Source organism: Hyla sarda, chromosome 3 (assembly GCF_029499605.1).
Source record: "Hyla sarda isolate aHylSar1 chromosome 3, aHylSar1.hap1, whole genome shotgun sequence".
Lineage (NCBI taxonomy): Eukaryota > Metazoa > Chordata > Amphibia > Anura > Hylidae > Hyla > Hyla sarda.
This window is the reverse complement of record NC_079191.1, coordinates 92723732-92740882: the sequence shown is the minus strand read 5'-3', so window position 1 is coordinate 92740882 and position 17151 is coordinate 92723732. Positions and strand designations below refer to the sequence as shown.

Here is a 17151-nt window from a genome sequence, read left to right as displayed (position 1 = left end):
TATCCTGTGTGGGTTTATGCACAGACCCAGTAACTCAGTCCCACCACCTAAATCCTCTTGTACATCCATTCGTGGCTGGTGGAATCCTGCTATTGCCAGGCCAGCAAAAAGGAGCCAATTATTAAAAATGGCTTCTTCCCATTGGCACCATGGACACATTAGGTGGATATTCCGAGAGGAAAACAAAAAATCACCAGGGAGTTCCATAAAATGTATCCAACAGCAAAAATTAGACAAAGGGACATTTTAATTATGTTAACTGAAAAAGCAATAATTTTCTGCTTTTGCCAAAATTGTACAGGAGCAGTGAATAGGAGGGTAAAAAAAAAAAAGAACATACCATTTAGCTTGCTACACTCTTTAGTTCCTATCAGAATTACCCTGATTAAATCCCATTAACTTTACAAATGACCACTAGCCTTAGTGGTCACAAGCCCTTTTCTTCTTGCACATGAGCACCAAGGCCAGCAATTGGCTGTAGTGGTCCCATGCAAGTGTATGGGACGTCATTGGGATACTAACGCCAAGCATTGCAGAGTGGTATGGAGCTGGATCAGGAGTCAGTAGAGCAATGAGATTGTAGGGTTTTTTTGTTGTTGTTTTTTTCTTTAAACTCTTATTCTTTGGAAAAAGTGTCAAAAGCCAGGAAATGCACTTCAAGTAGATGTGAGTAGACTTTTTTCTGCAATGTGGATGCAAAAATATGCATGTGACACGCTTGCCTGAAACCGGCCTTATGGTTACTGCAAAGAATGGGAGGAAATGGACACAAAAGTGTCCGTCTGCACCATTAGCAGCCCATTGGGGTGAGTGCTAACCTAAGCTTTCTATGTCTGTATGTTTCCTTAAAAAGGAAAACTGTCACCCTGATCACCCACAGTAAACATAATACACTGGGTTATAGTGTGGGTGACCAGGAATCCAAAGAGGGGTCACTTATTACATTCTGTCCAGTTGTTACTGTGATACTTTGTGCCTTTAGAAGTTCCTAAGCTGAATTCATTTAATTGTGCTTATGAGGCGGGTCCCCACCAGCTTGCTGCCCCTGCCTCTGTCCATCTTCCATCAATTTACATAATCCTCTTCTGCCACTCCACGTCCCAGTGATGTGGAGTTGCCAGTCATGTGAGCACTCTGCTCTGTAGCTGAAGTGCATGCAAATATCATGCATATCATCGTTTCTCGGCCTTTTGGCCAAGATCAAGTGTAGTACCTTTCCTGTTAGTTGGCGGTGTGGAAGACCACCAAGGCAGGATGGGGAACCACACAGTAGGACAGGTGTACCAGGGATGGCTTTATAGCACAGCAGTTGTCCCCAATGAGACCTGTTCCCTGCTGGATCTGGCCTTAAGGTCCGGGTAGAGTGAAGGCCGAGGTGCACAAGTGGCCTGGGAGTGGTGACCCCAGATTGCCGGAATTCACTTGGGATTGGCAACCCCACTTGAAGGAAAGCACGTAGCACGCACTTTTTCTCTCACTCTTCTAGGCACTCACCCTTAGTATCCTGGCCTTCCGGCTAGGATCGGGGAATTTTTTATAGATGGATGTCCGGGCAGTATTACACACTGCGCGCATCCACTTATTTATTTCTTATTTTTGTCACTGTTTTTGTCACGGAAGTAAATGTTCTGAATGCTCTTTTCGTGCTGCGGGGGTCAGCCACCCCCCTCGTGATGTCATGACCACATCCCCTCAATGCAGGTCTATGAGAGGGGGCGTGATGGCCGTAAAGCCCCCTCCCATAGACTTGCATTGATGGGGCATGGCCTTGATGTTACGAGGGGCGTGGCCGACATACGCAGCGAGAAAACAGCGTTCGGTACATTTACTTCAGAATGCTGGCCAGTGGAGTACCCCTTTAAATGATTTTGAAAGAGGTCACCAAAATTTTACTTAAAAAGTAGATGACCATGTAATGTATTTATTTCATACATACATACAGCAGTGGAGGTGCAGTATTCATATGTCAGCTATACCCAACTGTAAAATTGAGAACTGTATCTCACTTTTAGCTGCTGAATCTTCACACGTTTGGGATGGTTGTCCTGGTGATGTTTTTGTTCCATCAATCTCTTTACCTTCTTCATTAACACACCAACAGTAACCTGTGCTGCCATGGCATTGCTTTGGAATATAGTTGCCCTTTTCATCGCACTCGGGCACAAAAGCTCCCAGTAGGGGTCTTGATGCTCCAAGCAGAGCCTGACGTTCCTTTTGACAGGGGCCTTGATCTACAAAATGAACACATTTTTCTATTTATGCATGTATTCAATAGGGATGAGTGGCATTGGCCATATTCGAATTCACAATATTTTGTGAATATATAGACGAATATTCGTCCTATATTCGCAAATTTCGCATATTTGTTATATTCGCATATTTTCATATTCGCGTATTCGAGGAAGAAAACAGTTAGGGGGTGGACAACTTTACTATTGGTTGCTAGGGATGTTGTTGATAACCTCTGACAAGTGTATTTGCATCATTCTAATTGGCCCAGAAGTGAAAAGAAGGAATATGCGAATATTCACATATGCGAATATGCGGAAGAAAGTGAATATTCGTAATTTCGAATATATAGCAAATATATTCACAATATTTGCGATAAAATTTTTAAATGCGAATATTCACGCCCAACACTAGTATTCACACACAGAGTAAGGTTTATTATTATTGGCAGCACATTCTCCACTACCCCAGTAAGTGTGTGTTTAGCAGATACCTGTTTCATGTTAACCATTTTGTGTCTGAATAGTAATGTATCTATAATCTGTATGTAATCTGTATCTATAACAAGGCGGCATCCTTTGCATCTAGAGGAAATAAGGTTTCTACACCAGCACAGACGGGTGTTCTTTACTGTAAGAGCAGTGAGACTTTGGAAATTTCTGCCAGAGGAAGTGGTCATGGTAAACTCATTAAAAATAATAAAAAAGAGGCCTGGATGTGTTTCTGGAGAGTAATAACATTACAGGTTATGGATAATTGATTTATAGGGAAAGAACGTTGAACAAGGGATTTATTCTGATTGCGATATTTGGAGTCGGGAAATTTTTTTTTTCCTAGTATGGGGCTATTGGGATCAGCATCATAAGGGATTTTTGCCATCTTCTTGATCAACACAGGAGGGACAAAGTAATGTGGCAATTGGTTCAATTTCTACCAAGTACAACACCTGCAAAGAGTTTGTATGTTTTCTCCATGTTTGCGTGGGTTTTTCTCAGGGTATTCCGGTTTTCTCCCACAAATCAAAAACATACTAATAAGTTTAGATTTTAAGCCACAATGGGGAAAGGGACCAATCTGAGTGTACAGCGCTGTTAAATCTGTGTGCGTTATATCAATAAATAATTATTATAATAATTTTTGTTATAGAATGGATAGTGGAAATAGAAGACAAAGTCCAGCTAAGCCCCTGCTTGACCACCGCGTCACGGAACGGTGCAGACTTCACTGTATGCAGTAAGCAGAAAAGAACAATTGTCCAGCATGGAAGCTCAAATGCAGGTGCAATCTTTTATTGATGGACAGCAATACACATGGACGGACAGGCAGTGACGCGTTTCGATCGTCTCAGCGATCTTAGTCATACTGATACGCCTATGGTGTCAGTACGACTAAGATCACTGAGACAATCGAAATGCATCACTGCCTGTCTGTCCATGTGTATTGTTGTCAATCAATAAAAGATTGCACCTGCATTTGAGCTTCCGTGCTGGAGAAGTGTTCTTTTCTGCAGAATGGATAGTGGGAACAGTGTTTGGCGAAAACTAGGGACATAGTTTATGCTCCAGAATAGAGTGCATGATTCACAACTGACACTGCTCAGTACTACTCTATAATGCCATCCATGCTACTGCTGCTTCTAAGAGTGTGCTAAAGAGACATAGGGGAGCAGGATGCCCTCTTCTCTGTCTGTGCTAGTTTGTACAGTGGGGCAAAAAAGTATTTAGTCAGCCACCAATTGTGCAAGTTCTCCCACTTAAAAAGATGAGAGAGGCCTCTAATTTTCATCATAGCTATACCTGAACTATGAGAGATATAATGAGAAAAAAAATCCATAAAATCACATTGTCTGATTTTTTAAGAATTTATTTTCAAATTATGGTGGAAAATAAGTATTTGATCAATAACAAAAGTAAATCTCAATACTTTGTTATATAACCTTTGTTGGCAATGACAGAGGTCAAACGTTTTCTGTAAGTCTTCACAAGGTTTTCACACACACTGTTGCTGGAATTTTGGCCCATTCCTCTATGCAGATCTCCTCTAGAGCAGTGATGTTTTGGGGCTGTCGCTGGGAAACATGGACTTTCAACTCACTCCAAAGGTTTTCTATGGGGTTGAGATATGGAGACTGACTAGGCTACTCCAGGACTTTGAAATGCTTCTTATGAAGCCACTCCTTCATTGCCCGGGTTGTGCATTTGGGATCATTGTCATGCTGAAAGACCCAGTCACAATTCATTTTGCCCTTGCTGATGGAAGGAGGTTTTAACTCAAAATCTCACGATAGAGGACCCCATTCATTCTTCTCTTTACACGGATTAGTTGTCCTGGTACCTTTTACAGAAAAACAGCCCCAGAGCATGATGTTTCCACCCCCATGTTTCACAGTAGATATGGTGTTCTTTGGATGCAACTCAGCATTCTTTCTCGACGAGTTGAGTTTTTACCAAAAAGTTCTACTTTGGTTTTATCTGACCATATTACATTCTCCCAATCCTCTTCTGGATCATCCAAATGCTCTCTAGCAAACTTCAGATAGGCCCAGATATGTACTAGCTTAAGCAGGGGGACACATCTGGCACTGCATGATTTGAGTCCCTGGCGGCGTAGTGTGTTACAGATGGTAGCCTTTGTTACTTTGGTCCCAGCTCTCTGCAGGTCATTCACTAGGTCCCCCCGTGGTTCTGGGATTTTTGCTCACCATTCTTGTGATCATTTTGACACCACAGAGTGAGATATTGCGTGGAGCTCCAGATCGAGGGAGATTATCAGTGGTCTTGTATGTTGTCCATTTTCTAATAATTGCTCCCACAGTTGATTTCTTCACACCGAGCTGCTTGCCTTTTGCAATATTCAGTCTTTCCCGCTTGGTGCAGGTCTACAATTTTGTTTCTGGTGTCCTTCAACAGCTCTTTGGTCTTAGCCATAGTGGAGTTTGGAGTGTGACTGTGTGAGGTTGTGGACAGGTGTCTTTTATACTGATAACAAGTTCAGACAGGTGCCACTAATACACCTATTGAGTGGAGGACAGAGGAGACTCTTAAAGAAGAAGTTACAGGTCTGTGAGAGCCCAAAATCTTGCTTGTTGTAGGTGACCAAATACTTATTTTACCAGGGATTTTACCAACTAATTCATTAGAAATCCTACAATGAAATTTCCTGTATTCTTTCCCCCCATTCTGTCTCTCATAGTTGAAGTATACCTTTGATGAAAATTACAGGCTTCTCTCATCTATTTAAGTGGGAGAACTTGCACAATTGGCGGCTGACTAAATACTTTTTTGCCCCACTGTGTGTGTGCGTGCAATGTATGGGAGAGATCACAGCAGCTAGTCCCCACCCGCAAACTCTAGAAGAACTTACAGATAGAAATGAGGCCTACAAAAGGAAGGGGAAGGGGTTGCTGACAAATATCATATACAAATTATATAATGTCCTTGGGCACTATTATTTGTCCAATAAATGATTTTGAAACAGGCCACCAAGGATTTAACTTTTAATGGTAGATGACCATGAAATGTATTTATTTCATACATACATACATACAGCAGTGGAGGTGCAGTATTCATACGTCAGCTATACCCAACTGTAAAATGAAATTGAGAACTGTATCTTACTTTTAGCTGCTGAATCTTCACACGTTTGGGATGGTTGTCCTGGTGATGTTTTTGTTCCATCAATCTCTTTACCTTCTTCATTAACACACCAACAGTAACCTGTGCTGCCATGGCATTGCTTTGGAATATAGTTGCCCTTTTCATCGCACTCAGGCACAAAAGCTCCCAGTAGGGGTCTCCCTGCTCCAAGCAGAGCTTGACGTTCCTTTTGACAGGGGCCTTGATCTATGTATAACAACAAAAATAAAAAACAAAGTTCTGTGAGAATTGAGCTAGATTGAGGTGTCACATATTTTGTTGCATGTGTACATAGGTGTATTGACATATATTTTCTCCTAGCAGGCTTAAAGGGGTTGTCCAGGAATTTAAAAAAAACACAAAAAAACAGAGCTAATTTCTTCTAAAACCAGCGCCACCTCTGTATTTAGGTTATGTGCGGTATTACAACTTGGCTCCATTCACTTCACTACAACTGACCTGCAACACCACACACGACCTGAGGACAGAGGTGGCGATGTTTTTGGAAAAAATAGTTCTGGGTTTCTATTCCTGATTAGTCCCTTTAAGTAAAAAAATATTTCTATTTATGCATGTTTTCACACACAGAGTAAGATCTATTGTTCTTGACAACATATTCTTCACTACCCCAGTAAGTGAGTGAGGAAGAGATGTGTTTAACAGATGGGTATTATCTAAAAATATGATAAAATGAGAAAACAACTGGAGGAAGAAGAAAGGGAGTTTCAGGTGAACAATTTATACAAGTGGAGAGACAGACACTAGTTCAATCCGGGACTGGCCTTAGTGGTGACAACCACAGTTAATAAAACCTCTTGGGTACAATATATCGATATATATCACTGGTGTTCACATAACCTAATACCCAACATAATTAGATCCCATTATTTTCTTACGTGTTTTGCTTAGAAATGAGATGCCAAACTCATCAGGGAAAAACCAAATTCAATCTATAACAGGATACTGATATCACCAGAAAAACACATAAATATAATAATGTAGATATAGATGTGTCCCAAGTAAGAAATAATATATTTAAATGGGCACTGTCATATTCAATAACTTTTCATATGTTGTACATCTTGGCAAAACATTAACCTTTCTAATATACTTCACAAGAAAATGTTATTTTCTTTTTATGGAAATCATGGCTTATAAAATCATGGCTTTGTCCAATCTGAAGCACAGGCATGGACAAAGTCCAGTAAGTGAGGGTGGGATGGCTCTCCTCTGTCTTATAGGACAGGAAAGAGCACAGAAGAGTACTATCAGATAGGAGAGAGCACAGAGGAGTCCTATCCGACAGGAGAAAGCACAGAGGAGTGCTATCAGACAGGAGAGAGCACAGAGGAGTGCTATCAGACAGGAGAAAGCACAAAGGAGTGCTATCAGACAGGAGAGAGCACAGAGGAGTGCTATCAGACAGAAGAGAGCACAGAGGAGTCCTATCAGACAGGAGAGAGCACAGAGGAGTGCTATCAGACAGGAGAGAGCACAGAGGAGTGATATCAGACAGAAGAGAGCACAGCAGAGTGATATCAGACAGAAGAGAGCACAGAGGAGTACTATCAGACAGGAGAGAGCACAGAGGAGTGCTAGCAGACAAGAGAGCACAGAGGAGTGCTAGCAGACAGGATAGAGCACAGAGGAGTGCTATCAGACAGGAGAGAGCACAGAGGAGTACTATCAGACAGGAGAGAGCACATAGGAGTACTATCAGACAGGAGAGAGTACAGAGGAGTCCTATAAGACAGTAGAGAGCACAGAGGAGTGCTATCAGACAGGAGAGAGCACAGAGGAGTCCTATCAGACAGGAGAGGGCACAGAGGAGTAGTATCAGACAGGAGAGACTACAGAGTAGTAGTATCAGACAGGAAAGAGCACAGAGGAGTACTATCAGACAGGAGAGAGCACAGAGAAGTGCTATCAGACAGAAGAGAGCACAGAGGAGTGCTATCAGACAGGAGAAAGCACAGAGGAGTGCTATCAGACAGGAGAGAGCACAGAGGAGTGCTATCAGACAGGAGAGAGCACAGAGGAGTACCATCAGACAGTAGAGAGCACAGAGGACTGGTATCAGACAGGAGAGAGAACAGATGAGTGGTATCAGACAGGAGAGAGCACAGAGGAGTCCTATCAAACGAGAGAGCACAGAGGAGTCCTATCAGACAGTAGAGAGCACAAAGGAGTTGAATCAGACAGGAGAGAGCACAGAGGAGCACTATCAGACAGGAGAGAGCACAGAGGAGTGCTATCAGACAGGAGAAAGCACAGAGGAGTCCTATCAAACAGGAGAGAGCACAGGGGAGTGCTATCAGACAGGAGAGGGCACAGAGGAATACTTTCAGACAGGAGAGAGCACAGAGGAGTCCTATCAGACATGAGAGAGCACAGAGGAATACTATCAGACAGGAGAGAGCACAGAGGAGTCCTATTAGACAGGAAAGAGCACAGAGGAGTGATATCAGACAAAAGAGAGCACAGAGGAGTGCTATCAGACAGGAGAGAGCACAGAGGAGTACTATCAGACAGGTGAGAGCACAGAAGAGTCCTATCAGACAGGGGAGAGCACAGAGGAGTGCTATCAGACAGGAGAGAGCAGATGAGTACTATCAAACAGGAGAGAGCACAGAGGAGTACTATCAGACAGGAGAGAGCACAGAGGAGTGCTGTCAGACAGGAGAGAGCACAGAGGAGTGCTATGGGACAGGAGAGTGCACAGAGGAGTGCTATCAGACAGGAGAGAGCACAGAGAAGTGCTATCAGACAGGAAAGAGAACATAGGAGTCCTATCAGACAGGAGAGAGCTCAGAGGAGTCCTATCAGATAGGAGAGAGCACAGAGGAGTGCTATCAGACAGGAGAGAGCACAGCAGAGTGACATCAGACAGGAGAGAGCACAGTGGAGTGATATCAGACAGGAGAAAGCACAGAGGAGTGCTATCAGACAGGAGAGAGCACAGAGGAGTACTATCAGACAGGAGAGAGCACAGAGGAGTGCTATCAGACAGGAGAGAGCACCGAGGAGTACTTTCAGACCGAGGAGTGTCCCAAGACAATGAAGAAATCCATGCAGAATAGAGTTGCACATACAAAGTCAATTCACCTGTCCAATATCTGAAACTGCATGATGGCAGTTGTTACAAGTAGAATGAAATATTACATACAGCAAATGAGCATGAGCAGAACATCTTCCATATATCCTTTAGATAGGGGATAAGATGTCTCAGGGCCGGAGTACTCCTTTAATCTTTGTGACACTTAAATATCACGTGCATAATAATTTGGTACAGGGTGTAATATAATGCTTTAAATGAACAGGGGATAACCCTATAATGTGAGATGTAATCCCCACAATGGTGAATGTTATATGTAAAAAGAACAACTGAATAGATGCAATATTGGAATATGCAGACTATACTGCTATCAGTAAATGAGAAAGGTCAGATAATACCCTACACTCTAAGTAATGCCATGTGACTGAGCTCTTAATATTATTCAGTGACAAATGGGTCTGAGCCTGACCGTGGACATAGGGTGATAAAAAAGCTGTGCCTAGCGGCTATTCGTCAAATGCCCAACAATGTCGGTGTGGTGTCCCGGTACTGGACATGGTCCTGTACCTTGTGTCATAAGTCCCCATGGTCAGAGTTCCTTCGTCCTGATAGGAGTCTCTTAATGGGATAACCCCTAGTCCCCTCTTCCTTCTTTAATTTAATGTGTATATTGTATATATTTTATTTTAGAAAGGATACTTCCAGAACCTTAGGTCATGTGATCTATAGTAAATGTGATGCTAAGGTTAAGGACCTTTCAGGTCACATGATTTTGCCACCTGATGTACCACAATCCTTTGTAATAGGACTGACAGCTTTGGGGATCCAATAAGCTTTGAGCCTGCCCCCTTGCCATATAAGGGCGCTGTTTCCAATCATCTCTCTCTTGGGTTCCGGACTAACAGAGAGAACACAGCTCTGTGCATACCTACAAGACAAATCTAGGCCTGAAGCCTATCTCTTCAGCATCTTGCAAACTGTGAGTTTATCCAACTCTCTACTAAAATCTTACGTGACTACTGAACCTAACTAACCTAAATACAGTGGAACAGCGTAAAACAAGCCTCAAAGCTTATTCCCTACAAGGTCCCAACCAACCTGGGAGGAGCCTAAGTACCGGTCCACTGTATAGACTGTTTGCTGATTTCATCCAGCATAAAATCTGCAGTAAAGATAATTCCAGTTTACTACAATCCTGGTTGTGAACAATCCTTTATTCCTCCGTATCGTTCCTGGGACGGGTGGCGGTAGGATATATATATGAGGAGGAACCCGCACCCTGGCGTCACAACAGTTAAGAGTTAATGCAACACCCTTTCATCACCGCACAGCTACATCCTATTCACCCTACACCCCCCGAACTACCACATCTGGGTATATAAAATGCCTTAGTGATGGCTGCATTGGGACGGTCTGAGCCTGTCATAATGACCTCCTTAACCCCCTCTTAAATTATTTACTCTAATGTATATGAGCACCTTAGGTCTGTAGACTTATCATCTTATCAATTATATATCAAAAATAATGTTTTTGTGGTTTTTGTTCACTTTCTTTAATGACAAATAAAATCCAAAAATGTATTATATCACTTGCCTCTCTGAGAATGACTGCCAGTCATGATAGGCCTCAAATTAAAGGGATTTAATGAAGCTTTGTGAACTTGTTCATTATTCAGAGAAATGGCATCCGCTTGTCCATCCTGAAAAAATATAGGGATATAATTGTTATATTGGTCTCTTTTATTCCCTTTCTGATAGCATGGATCCCCAAGTATGAGCTGATCCCCAGCGATCAGTTGAATTTATCAGTGGATCTCTTAACTTAGAGATCAATGAGGGTCTGAACACCCAGACCCCGACTGGGCAAACCTTTTACCATGTCTATGTGCTGTACTTACACTTATAGCTTTCATGCAGTCCTCAGTGCTTGATTTTTTCACACATTTGAGGACAAACCCATTGACACTGCAGGATTTTGCTTGATCATTGCACTTTTTTACTTCAGTCTCTGACGTCACACACCAACGTATGTCTCTTGGTTTTGGTGCTGCAAAGCTCAGTCCTGTAAAATTGCAGAATAAGGGTTAAAAGTGAGAATAACACACTCCTCTTACAGAATATTCTCTTTGCGATAAATGCAAGCATGTTTAAAAGTGTCAAAGATTCTTATTTTTTAACAAACAAAATGAAATACTTAAATTGTCTCTGCCATTTAAAATTACATTTTTTTGGGGACATGTCACAGAGACATTAATACCGATTCCACAAATAGGACCCCCCGCTTGCTTCGAAGAGAGGCTGATATACCGTTTATACTCGAGTATAAGCCGACCCGAGTATAAGTCGAGACCCCTAATTTCAACCCAAAATCCCAGGAAAAGTTATTGACTCGAGTATAAGCCTAGGGTGGGAAATACATCATCCCCCCCTGTCATCATCCAGACCCGTCATTAACATCCTCATCATCATCACCGCCTGTCATCATCCAGACCCTCATCATCATCACCTGTCATCATCCCCTTGTCATCATCCCACACATCCCCCTTCATCATCCCCTTGTCATCATCCCACACATCCCCCCTTCATCATCCCCTTGTCATCATCCCACACATCCCCCCTTCATCATCCCCTTGTCATCATCCCCACCCCCCTTCATCATCCCCTTGTCATCATCCCCACCCCCCTTCATCATCCCCTTGTCATCATCCCCACCCCCCTTCATCATTCCCTTGTCATCATCCCCACCCCCCTTCATCATTCCCTTGTCATCATCCCCACCCCCCTTCATCATCCCCTTGTCATCATCCCCACCCCCCTTCATCATCCCCTTGTCATCATCCCCCCCCCCTTCATCATCCCCTTGTCATCATCCCCCCCTTCATCATCCCCTTGTCATCATCCCACACACCCCCCTTCATCATCCCACACCCCCCCCCTTCATCATCCTCTTCTCATCATCCGCCCTCAGTGGTCTTCAACCTGCGGACCTCCAGAGGTTTCAAAACTACAACTCCCAGCAAGCCCGGCCTTCGACATCATCCAGCCCCCTCTCACCCCCTTTTAGTTCTGTACAGTACTCACCTCCGCTCGGCGATGGTCCGGTCCTGCAGGGCTGTCCGGTGAGGAGGTGGTCCGGTGGGATAGTGGTTCCGGGCTGCTATCTTCACCGGGGGCGCCTCTTCTCCGCGCTTCCGGCCCGGAATAGAGGCGTTGCCTTGACAATGACGCAGAAGTACGTTGGCAATGAACGTACCTCTGCGTCGTTGTCAAGGCAACGTGACTATTCTGAGGCCGGGCCGGAAGCGCGGAGAAGAGGCGCCCCCGGTGAAGATAGCAGCCCGGAACCACTATCCCACCGGACCACCTCCTCACCGGACAGTCCTGCAGCACCGGACCAGCGCCGAGCGGAGGTGAGTACTGTACAGAACTAAAGGGGGTGAGAGGGGGCTGGATGATGTCGAAGGCCGCAGTGGTCTTCAACCTGCGGACCTCCGGAGGTTTCAAAACTACAACTCCCAGCAAGCCCGGACAGCCGATGGCTGCCCGGGCTTGCTGGGAGTTGTAGTTTTGAAACCTCTGGAGGTCCGCAGGTTGAAGACCACTGCGGGTGGAGAGTTCACTCGAGTATAAGCCGAGGGGGGTGTTTTCAGCACGAAAAATCGTGCTGAAAAACTCGGCTTATACTCGAGTATATACGGTACATGGACAAAAAAACAGATGTACCCACTTACAGTAGACATAGTATAAAGAGGAGATAAGTCCAGCATCCTATTCAGTGCATCTTAAAGGGGAACTCCGATGGAAACATGTGCAAAATAAATGATGCTCAACTGGTGCCAGAAAGTTAAACAGATTTGTAAATGATTTCTATTTCAAAATCTTAATCTTTCCAGTACTTATCAGCTGCTGTAATACTACATAGACAATTGCGCAGTGACAGCCCCTGCAATAACAGCTTATTGTGGGAGTCGATCTGCTGAGATCCAGTTGCTGTTGGATTCAGCCTTAAATAAAATGTTACTTACACATAGATTAAAATCTATTTCAAGACATAAACTTTCAAATATGCGGTTTAAATGTTCCATCATGAATTACATAAGTGCTATTGTATGATCACATAGTAATGGATGTCTGTGCTTACCCAACATGCAGAGACATATCAACACTTGGAAAGCCGGAGTCATCCTCGGTTCCTACAAATGTGTCCTATACAATGCTGCAGCAGCCTCTCCGTTATTTATAAGAGAGAGGAGGACGCTGAGTAAATGCCTTGTCCTTGTATTATTTACATATCAGTTTCTCAATATAACCTTTTCAGCTGCTTTTATTGGTTTTGGCACAGAGACATGTTATTTTTCCTGTAAATGCTGGTAAAATGTCTGGGGTCCAATGCCTGAATAAAACTTTTAATAGGTGTCAGTTAAAATGGACAAATAACCCCATAAACATCAAAATAAAGGAACCATACATGGGATATAACAGTATCAGTGCCCCAGATGTGTCAGACAGCAATAATAAGCAATACAGCATACAGTAAGGAGTGGTAAGTGAACAGTGCCCTAGATAGATAAATTAGGGGTTCTCACCTAAATCTGAATGCGGTCTTTAGGACTGGGGTCTCCATAAGGTATATCCAAAAAGTTAATCTTAAGATCCAGCGAAATAAGATATAGAGCAGGTAGCAAGGGCAGAGGAAGAATAACAAAATCCCTGGAAATCCCTGAATGTGTGTGGTGTGGGCTAGATCTACTCACACAGGGAACAAGCAGGGCGGCAGCCGACGCGCCCCCTAAATGCAGCTTTATAAGAGAGCGGGAGTGATGCACTCACCATAGAGCTGCATGGAGGGGGTGTGTCGGCCACTGCTTCATGCGGTGATTACACGCTACCCTTAGAAGGAGTGTGGACGGTGGGGGATAGTGTGGTTTGGGTCCCAGCGGTCGGACCCCCCCACTATCTGACACTAGGATAGGGGATAAGTTTTTCTCTCCTAGAGTTCTCCTTTAACCCAATAGGGTCTATTCACACGTATAGTATTCTGCACAGATTTGATGTGCAGGATTTGATGCTGTGTTCAGGCATTTAGTTTACAATGAAATCTGTGGAAGGAAGCCCTGTGCATCAAATCCTGCACATCAAATATGCGCAGAATACTGTATGTAAGAATAGACCATTAATCCAGATCTACAAATACAGATCCCATTGTTACCCTACTCTCTTGAATAAAACAGACCTCAGTATTACCCCCTCCATAATACCCACTCCCGAATCACATCCACTGCATCAATAATTGATAAATAGTATGCCATTTTTTCAATATCACATGTTGAATATATATATATGTATATATATATATATCCTCAAAAAAGTGGAAGCGGCACTCCAAGATCACATCAAAATAGTGGTTTATTCACTCATCTGTGTAAGCGACGTTTCGACTTATCAATACAATATTGATAAGTCGAAACGTCGCTTACACAGATGAGTGAATAAACCACTATTTTGATGTGATCTTGGAGTGCCGCTTCCACTTTTTTGAGGATATTACGTTGGGGGTCGGTCTGCCCCTGAAGCTGAGCACCCAGACGGATCTAGAATCCTGTACCACGGTGCTTCTTCTTTGTTTTCCTTTTATATATATATATATATATATATATTTAAATCAAGGTTATACAAGCCACGTGTTTATTAAGGTTATTAAATACATAAGGCAAGCCACGTGTTCAAGTAAAAAGGTTATCAGTTGTGACAAGGACATCACAATACTGTATGTATATATAAATATACACTGCTCAAAAAAATTAAGGGAACACTAAGATAACACATCCTAGATCTGAATGAATGAACTAATCGTAAGAAATACTTTCGTCTTTACATAGTTGAATGTGCTGACAACAAAATCACACAAAAATTATAAATGGAAATCAAATTTATCATCACATGGAGTCCTGGATATGTAGTCACACTCAAAATCAAAGTGGAAAACCACACTACAGGCTGATCCAACTTTGATGTATTGTCCTTTAAAACAAGTCAAAATGAGGTTCAGTAGTGTGTGTGGCCTCCACGTGCCCGTATAACCTCTCTACAACGTTTGGGCATGCTCCTGATGAGGTGGCAGATGGTGTCCTGAGGGATGTCATCCCAGACTTGGACTAAAGCATCTGCCAACTCCTGGACAGTCTGTGGTGCAATGTGGCGTTGGTGGATGGAGCGAGACACGATGTCCCAAATGTGCTCAATCGGATTTAGGTCTGGAGGATGTTGCAGGCAGCAGAACATTCTCCACGGCGTCTTCAGACTCTGTCATGTCTGTCACATGTGCTCAGTGTGAACCTGCTTTCTCTGGCAAATGTCAAACGTCCTGCACGGTGTTGGGCTGTAAGCACAACCCTCACCTGTGGATGTCGGGCCCTCATACCACCATCATGGTGTCTGTTTCTGACCGTTTGAGTGGAGACATGCACATTTGTGGCCTGCTGGAGGTCATTTTGCAGGGCTCTGGCAGTGCTCCTCCTGCTCCTCCTTGCACAAAGCCGAAGGTGTTGCTGCTGGGTGGTTGCCCTCCTACGGCCTCCTCCATGTCTCCTGATGTACTGGCCAGTCTCCTGCTAGCACCTCCATGCTCTGGACACTACGCTGACAAACACAGCAAACCTTCTTGCCACTGCTCGCTTTGATGTGCCATCCTGGATGCGCTGCACTACTTGAGCCACTTGTGTGGGTTGTAGACTCTGTCTCATGCTACCACTAGAGTGAAAGCCACTCCTTAATTGGGGGCATCTTGCTAATTGCCTATCATTTCCACCTGTTGTCTGTTCCATTTGCACAACAACATGTGAAATTGCAAAACCAAGAAATGAAGCGGAGCAACTCACCAGGTATGTAGTACAGGGACTTCTTTAAGGCCTGACGAAGCACTTCGGCGCGATACCGGCCAGTCGCCAAGCTTGAATACCCCTGCACGCATACCATCCCGCTCCCCTGTCTGTAATCCTGCCTTCACGCTGCAAGTGAAATAAAGAAGTCCCTGTACTACATACCTGGTGAGTTGCTCCGCTTCATTTCTTGATTTTGAAATTGTCTGCCCTGCATTCTACAGCGTGTACAGCACCACACAGTTCACAGGTGTGACTTCAAGAGATAGGGTTTTATTACTGGTTAACATTAAGACTTGAACAGCAGCAGGTAGCTAGTGCTGGTACCGCACCTCTCTCACACATTGAACATGTGAAATTGATTGTCAATCAGTGTTGCTTCCTGAGTGGACAGTGGGATTTCACAGAAGTGTCATTGACTTGGGGTTACATTGTGTTGTTTAAGTGTATCTTTATGCAAGGAGGAGCATTGCCAGAGCCCTGCAAAATGACATCCAGCAGGCCATATATATATATATATATATATATATATATATATATATATATATATATATATAAAATCTACGACATACTACATAATATTTCAGTGTACACTCAGTGTGAGGAGCTAATGGTTGCAGAACGAAGTTATTAGAGCACAATTGAGTTTTAAATATAAATGACTTTTTGACAAAATAGCCACTACACTTTTCATAACTCACGGTTTCTTTGGAAAATTCTTCCGGATTTATTTTTCCTCTTTCATATTATTCTTATTGCACTTCAAATCGTCTTGAAAAGACTAAATAGCAGCATATTAAGCAGCAGAATTAAACAGCATTAGCAGTAGTTCCATCAGTCATGGCACAACGTTTCAGGGGCGGACCCCCTTAGGCGCATGATTACATATGGCGTGCGACCAGCATTTGTTTGCCCTACACACGTGTTTGATTGAGGTTGCAGAACGAAACCATATATGCACATGGGGGGACATGTATCAAAGATTTTACCCCTGTTTTGTGTGTATTTTTTTGCGCAAAATTTTGCGCAAGCCCTTTTTTTTGCGCATTTTTTTGCGCACGTTTTGGTAGAGCATATCCTCCAGATGTGGCTGAATCAGGGTACCTTGGAGTGACATCTATAGTACACATGGATTTATTACCTGCGTTCTTTTCCTTTGCACCAAAAATTTTGACGCAAGTGCGTCTTTTTCCCAGCAAATATAAGCCAACTTTAACTGCACGTAGCGATCCTTTCTATTTCTGAAGGAAAGTTCTACTAAGGAACCACCAGAATGTTTTAACTCTCAATTCCTCCTTTGGTTTGCTTTATTTTTTTACTCCTTGGTTATTCCAAAGCACTTTTAAAATAATTTG

General features: G+C 43.3%; 1 protein-coding gene across 1 annotated transcript in view; it reads right to left on the bottom strand.

Annotated features, from left to right (window-relative positions):
• Positions 1-13180, bottom strand: part of LOC130360596 (thyroglobulin-like) — a 68264-nt gene extending 55084 nt beyond the window's left edge. Inside the window, exons 1-5 of the mRNA XM_056563139.1 lie at positions 13060-13180; positions 10817-10980; positions 10513-10618; positions 5847-6071; positions 2007-2231 (exon numbers count right to left, since the gene is read on the bottom strand). Coding sequence (XP_056419114.1) covers positions 2007-2231; positions 5847-6071; positions 10513-10618; positions 10817-10980; positions 13060-13102 — 763 coding nt within the window. The 5' untranslated portion in view covers positions 13103-13180. The remainder of the gene's footprint in view (positions 1-2006; positions 2232-5846; positions 6072-10512; positions 10619-10816; positions 10981-13059) is intronic.
• Between the last annotated feature and the right edge of the window lie 3971 nt (positions 13181-17151).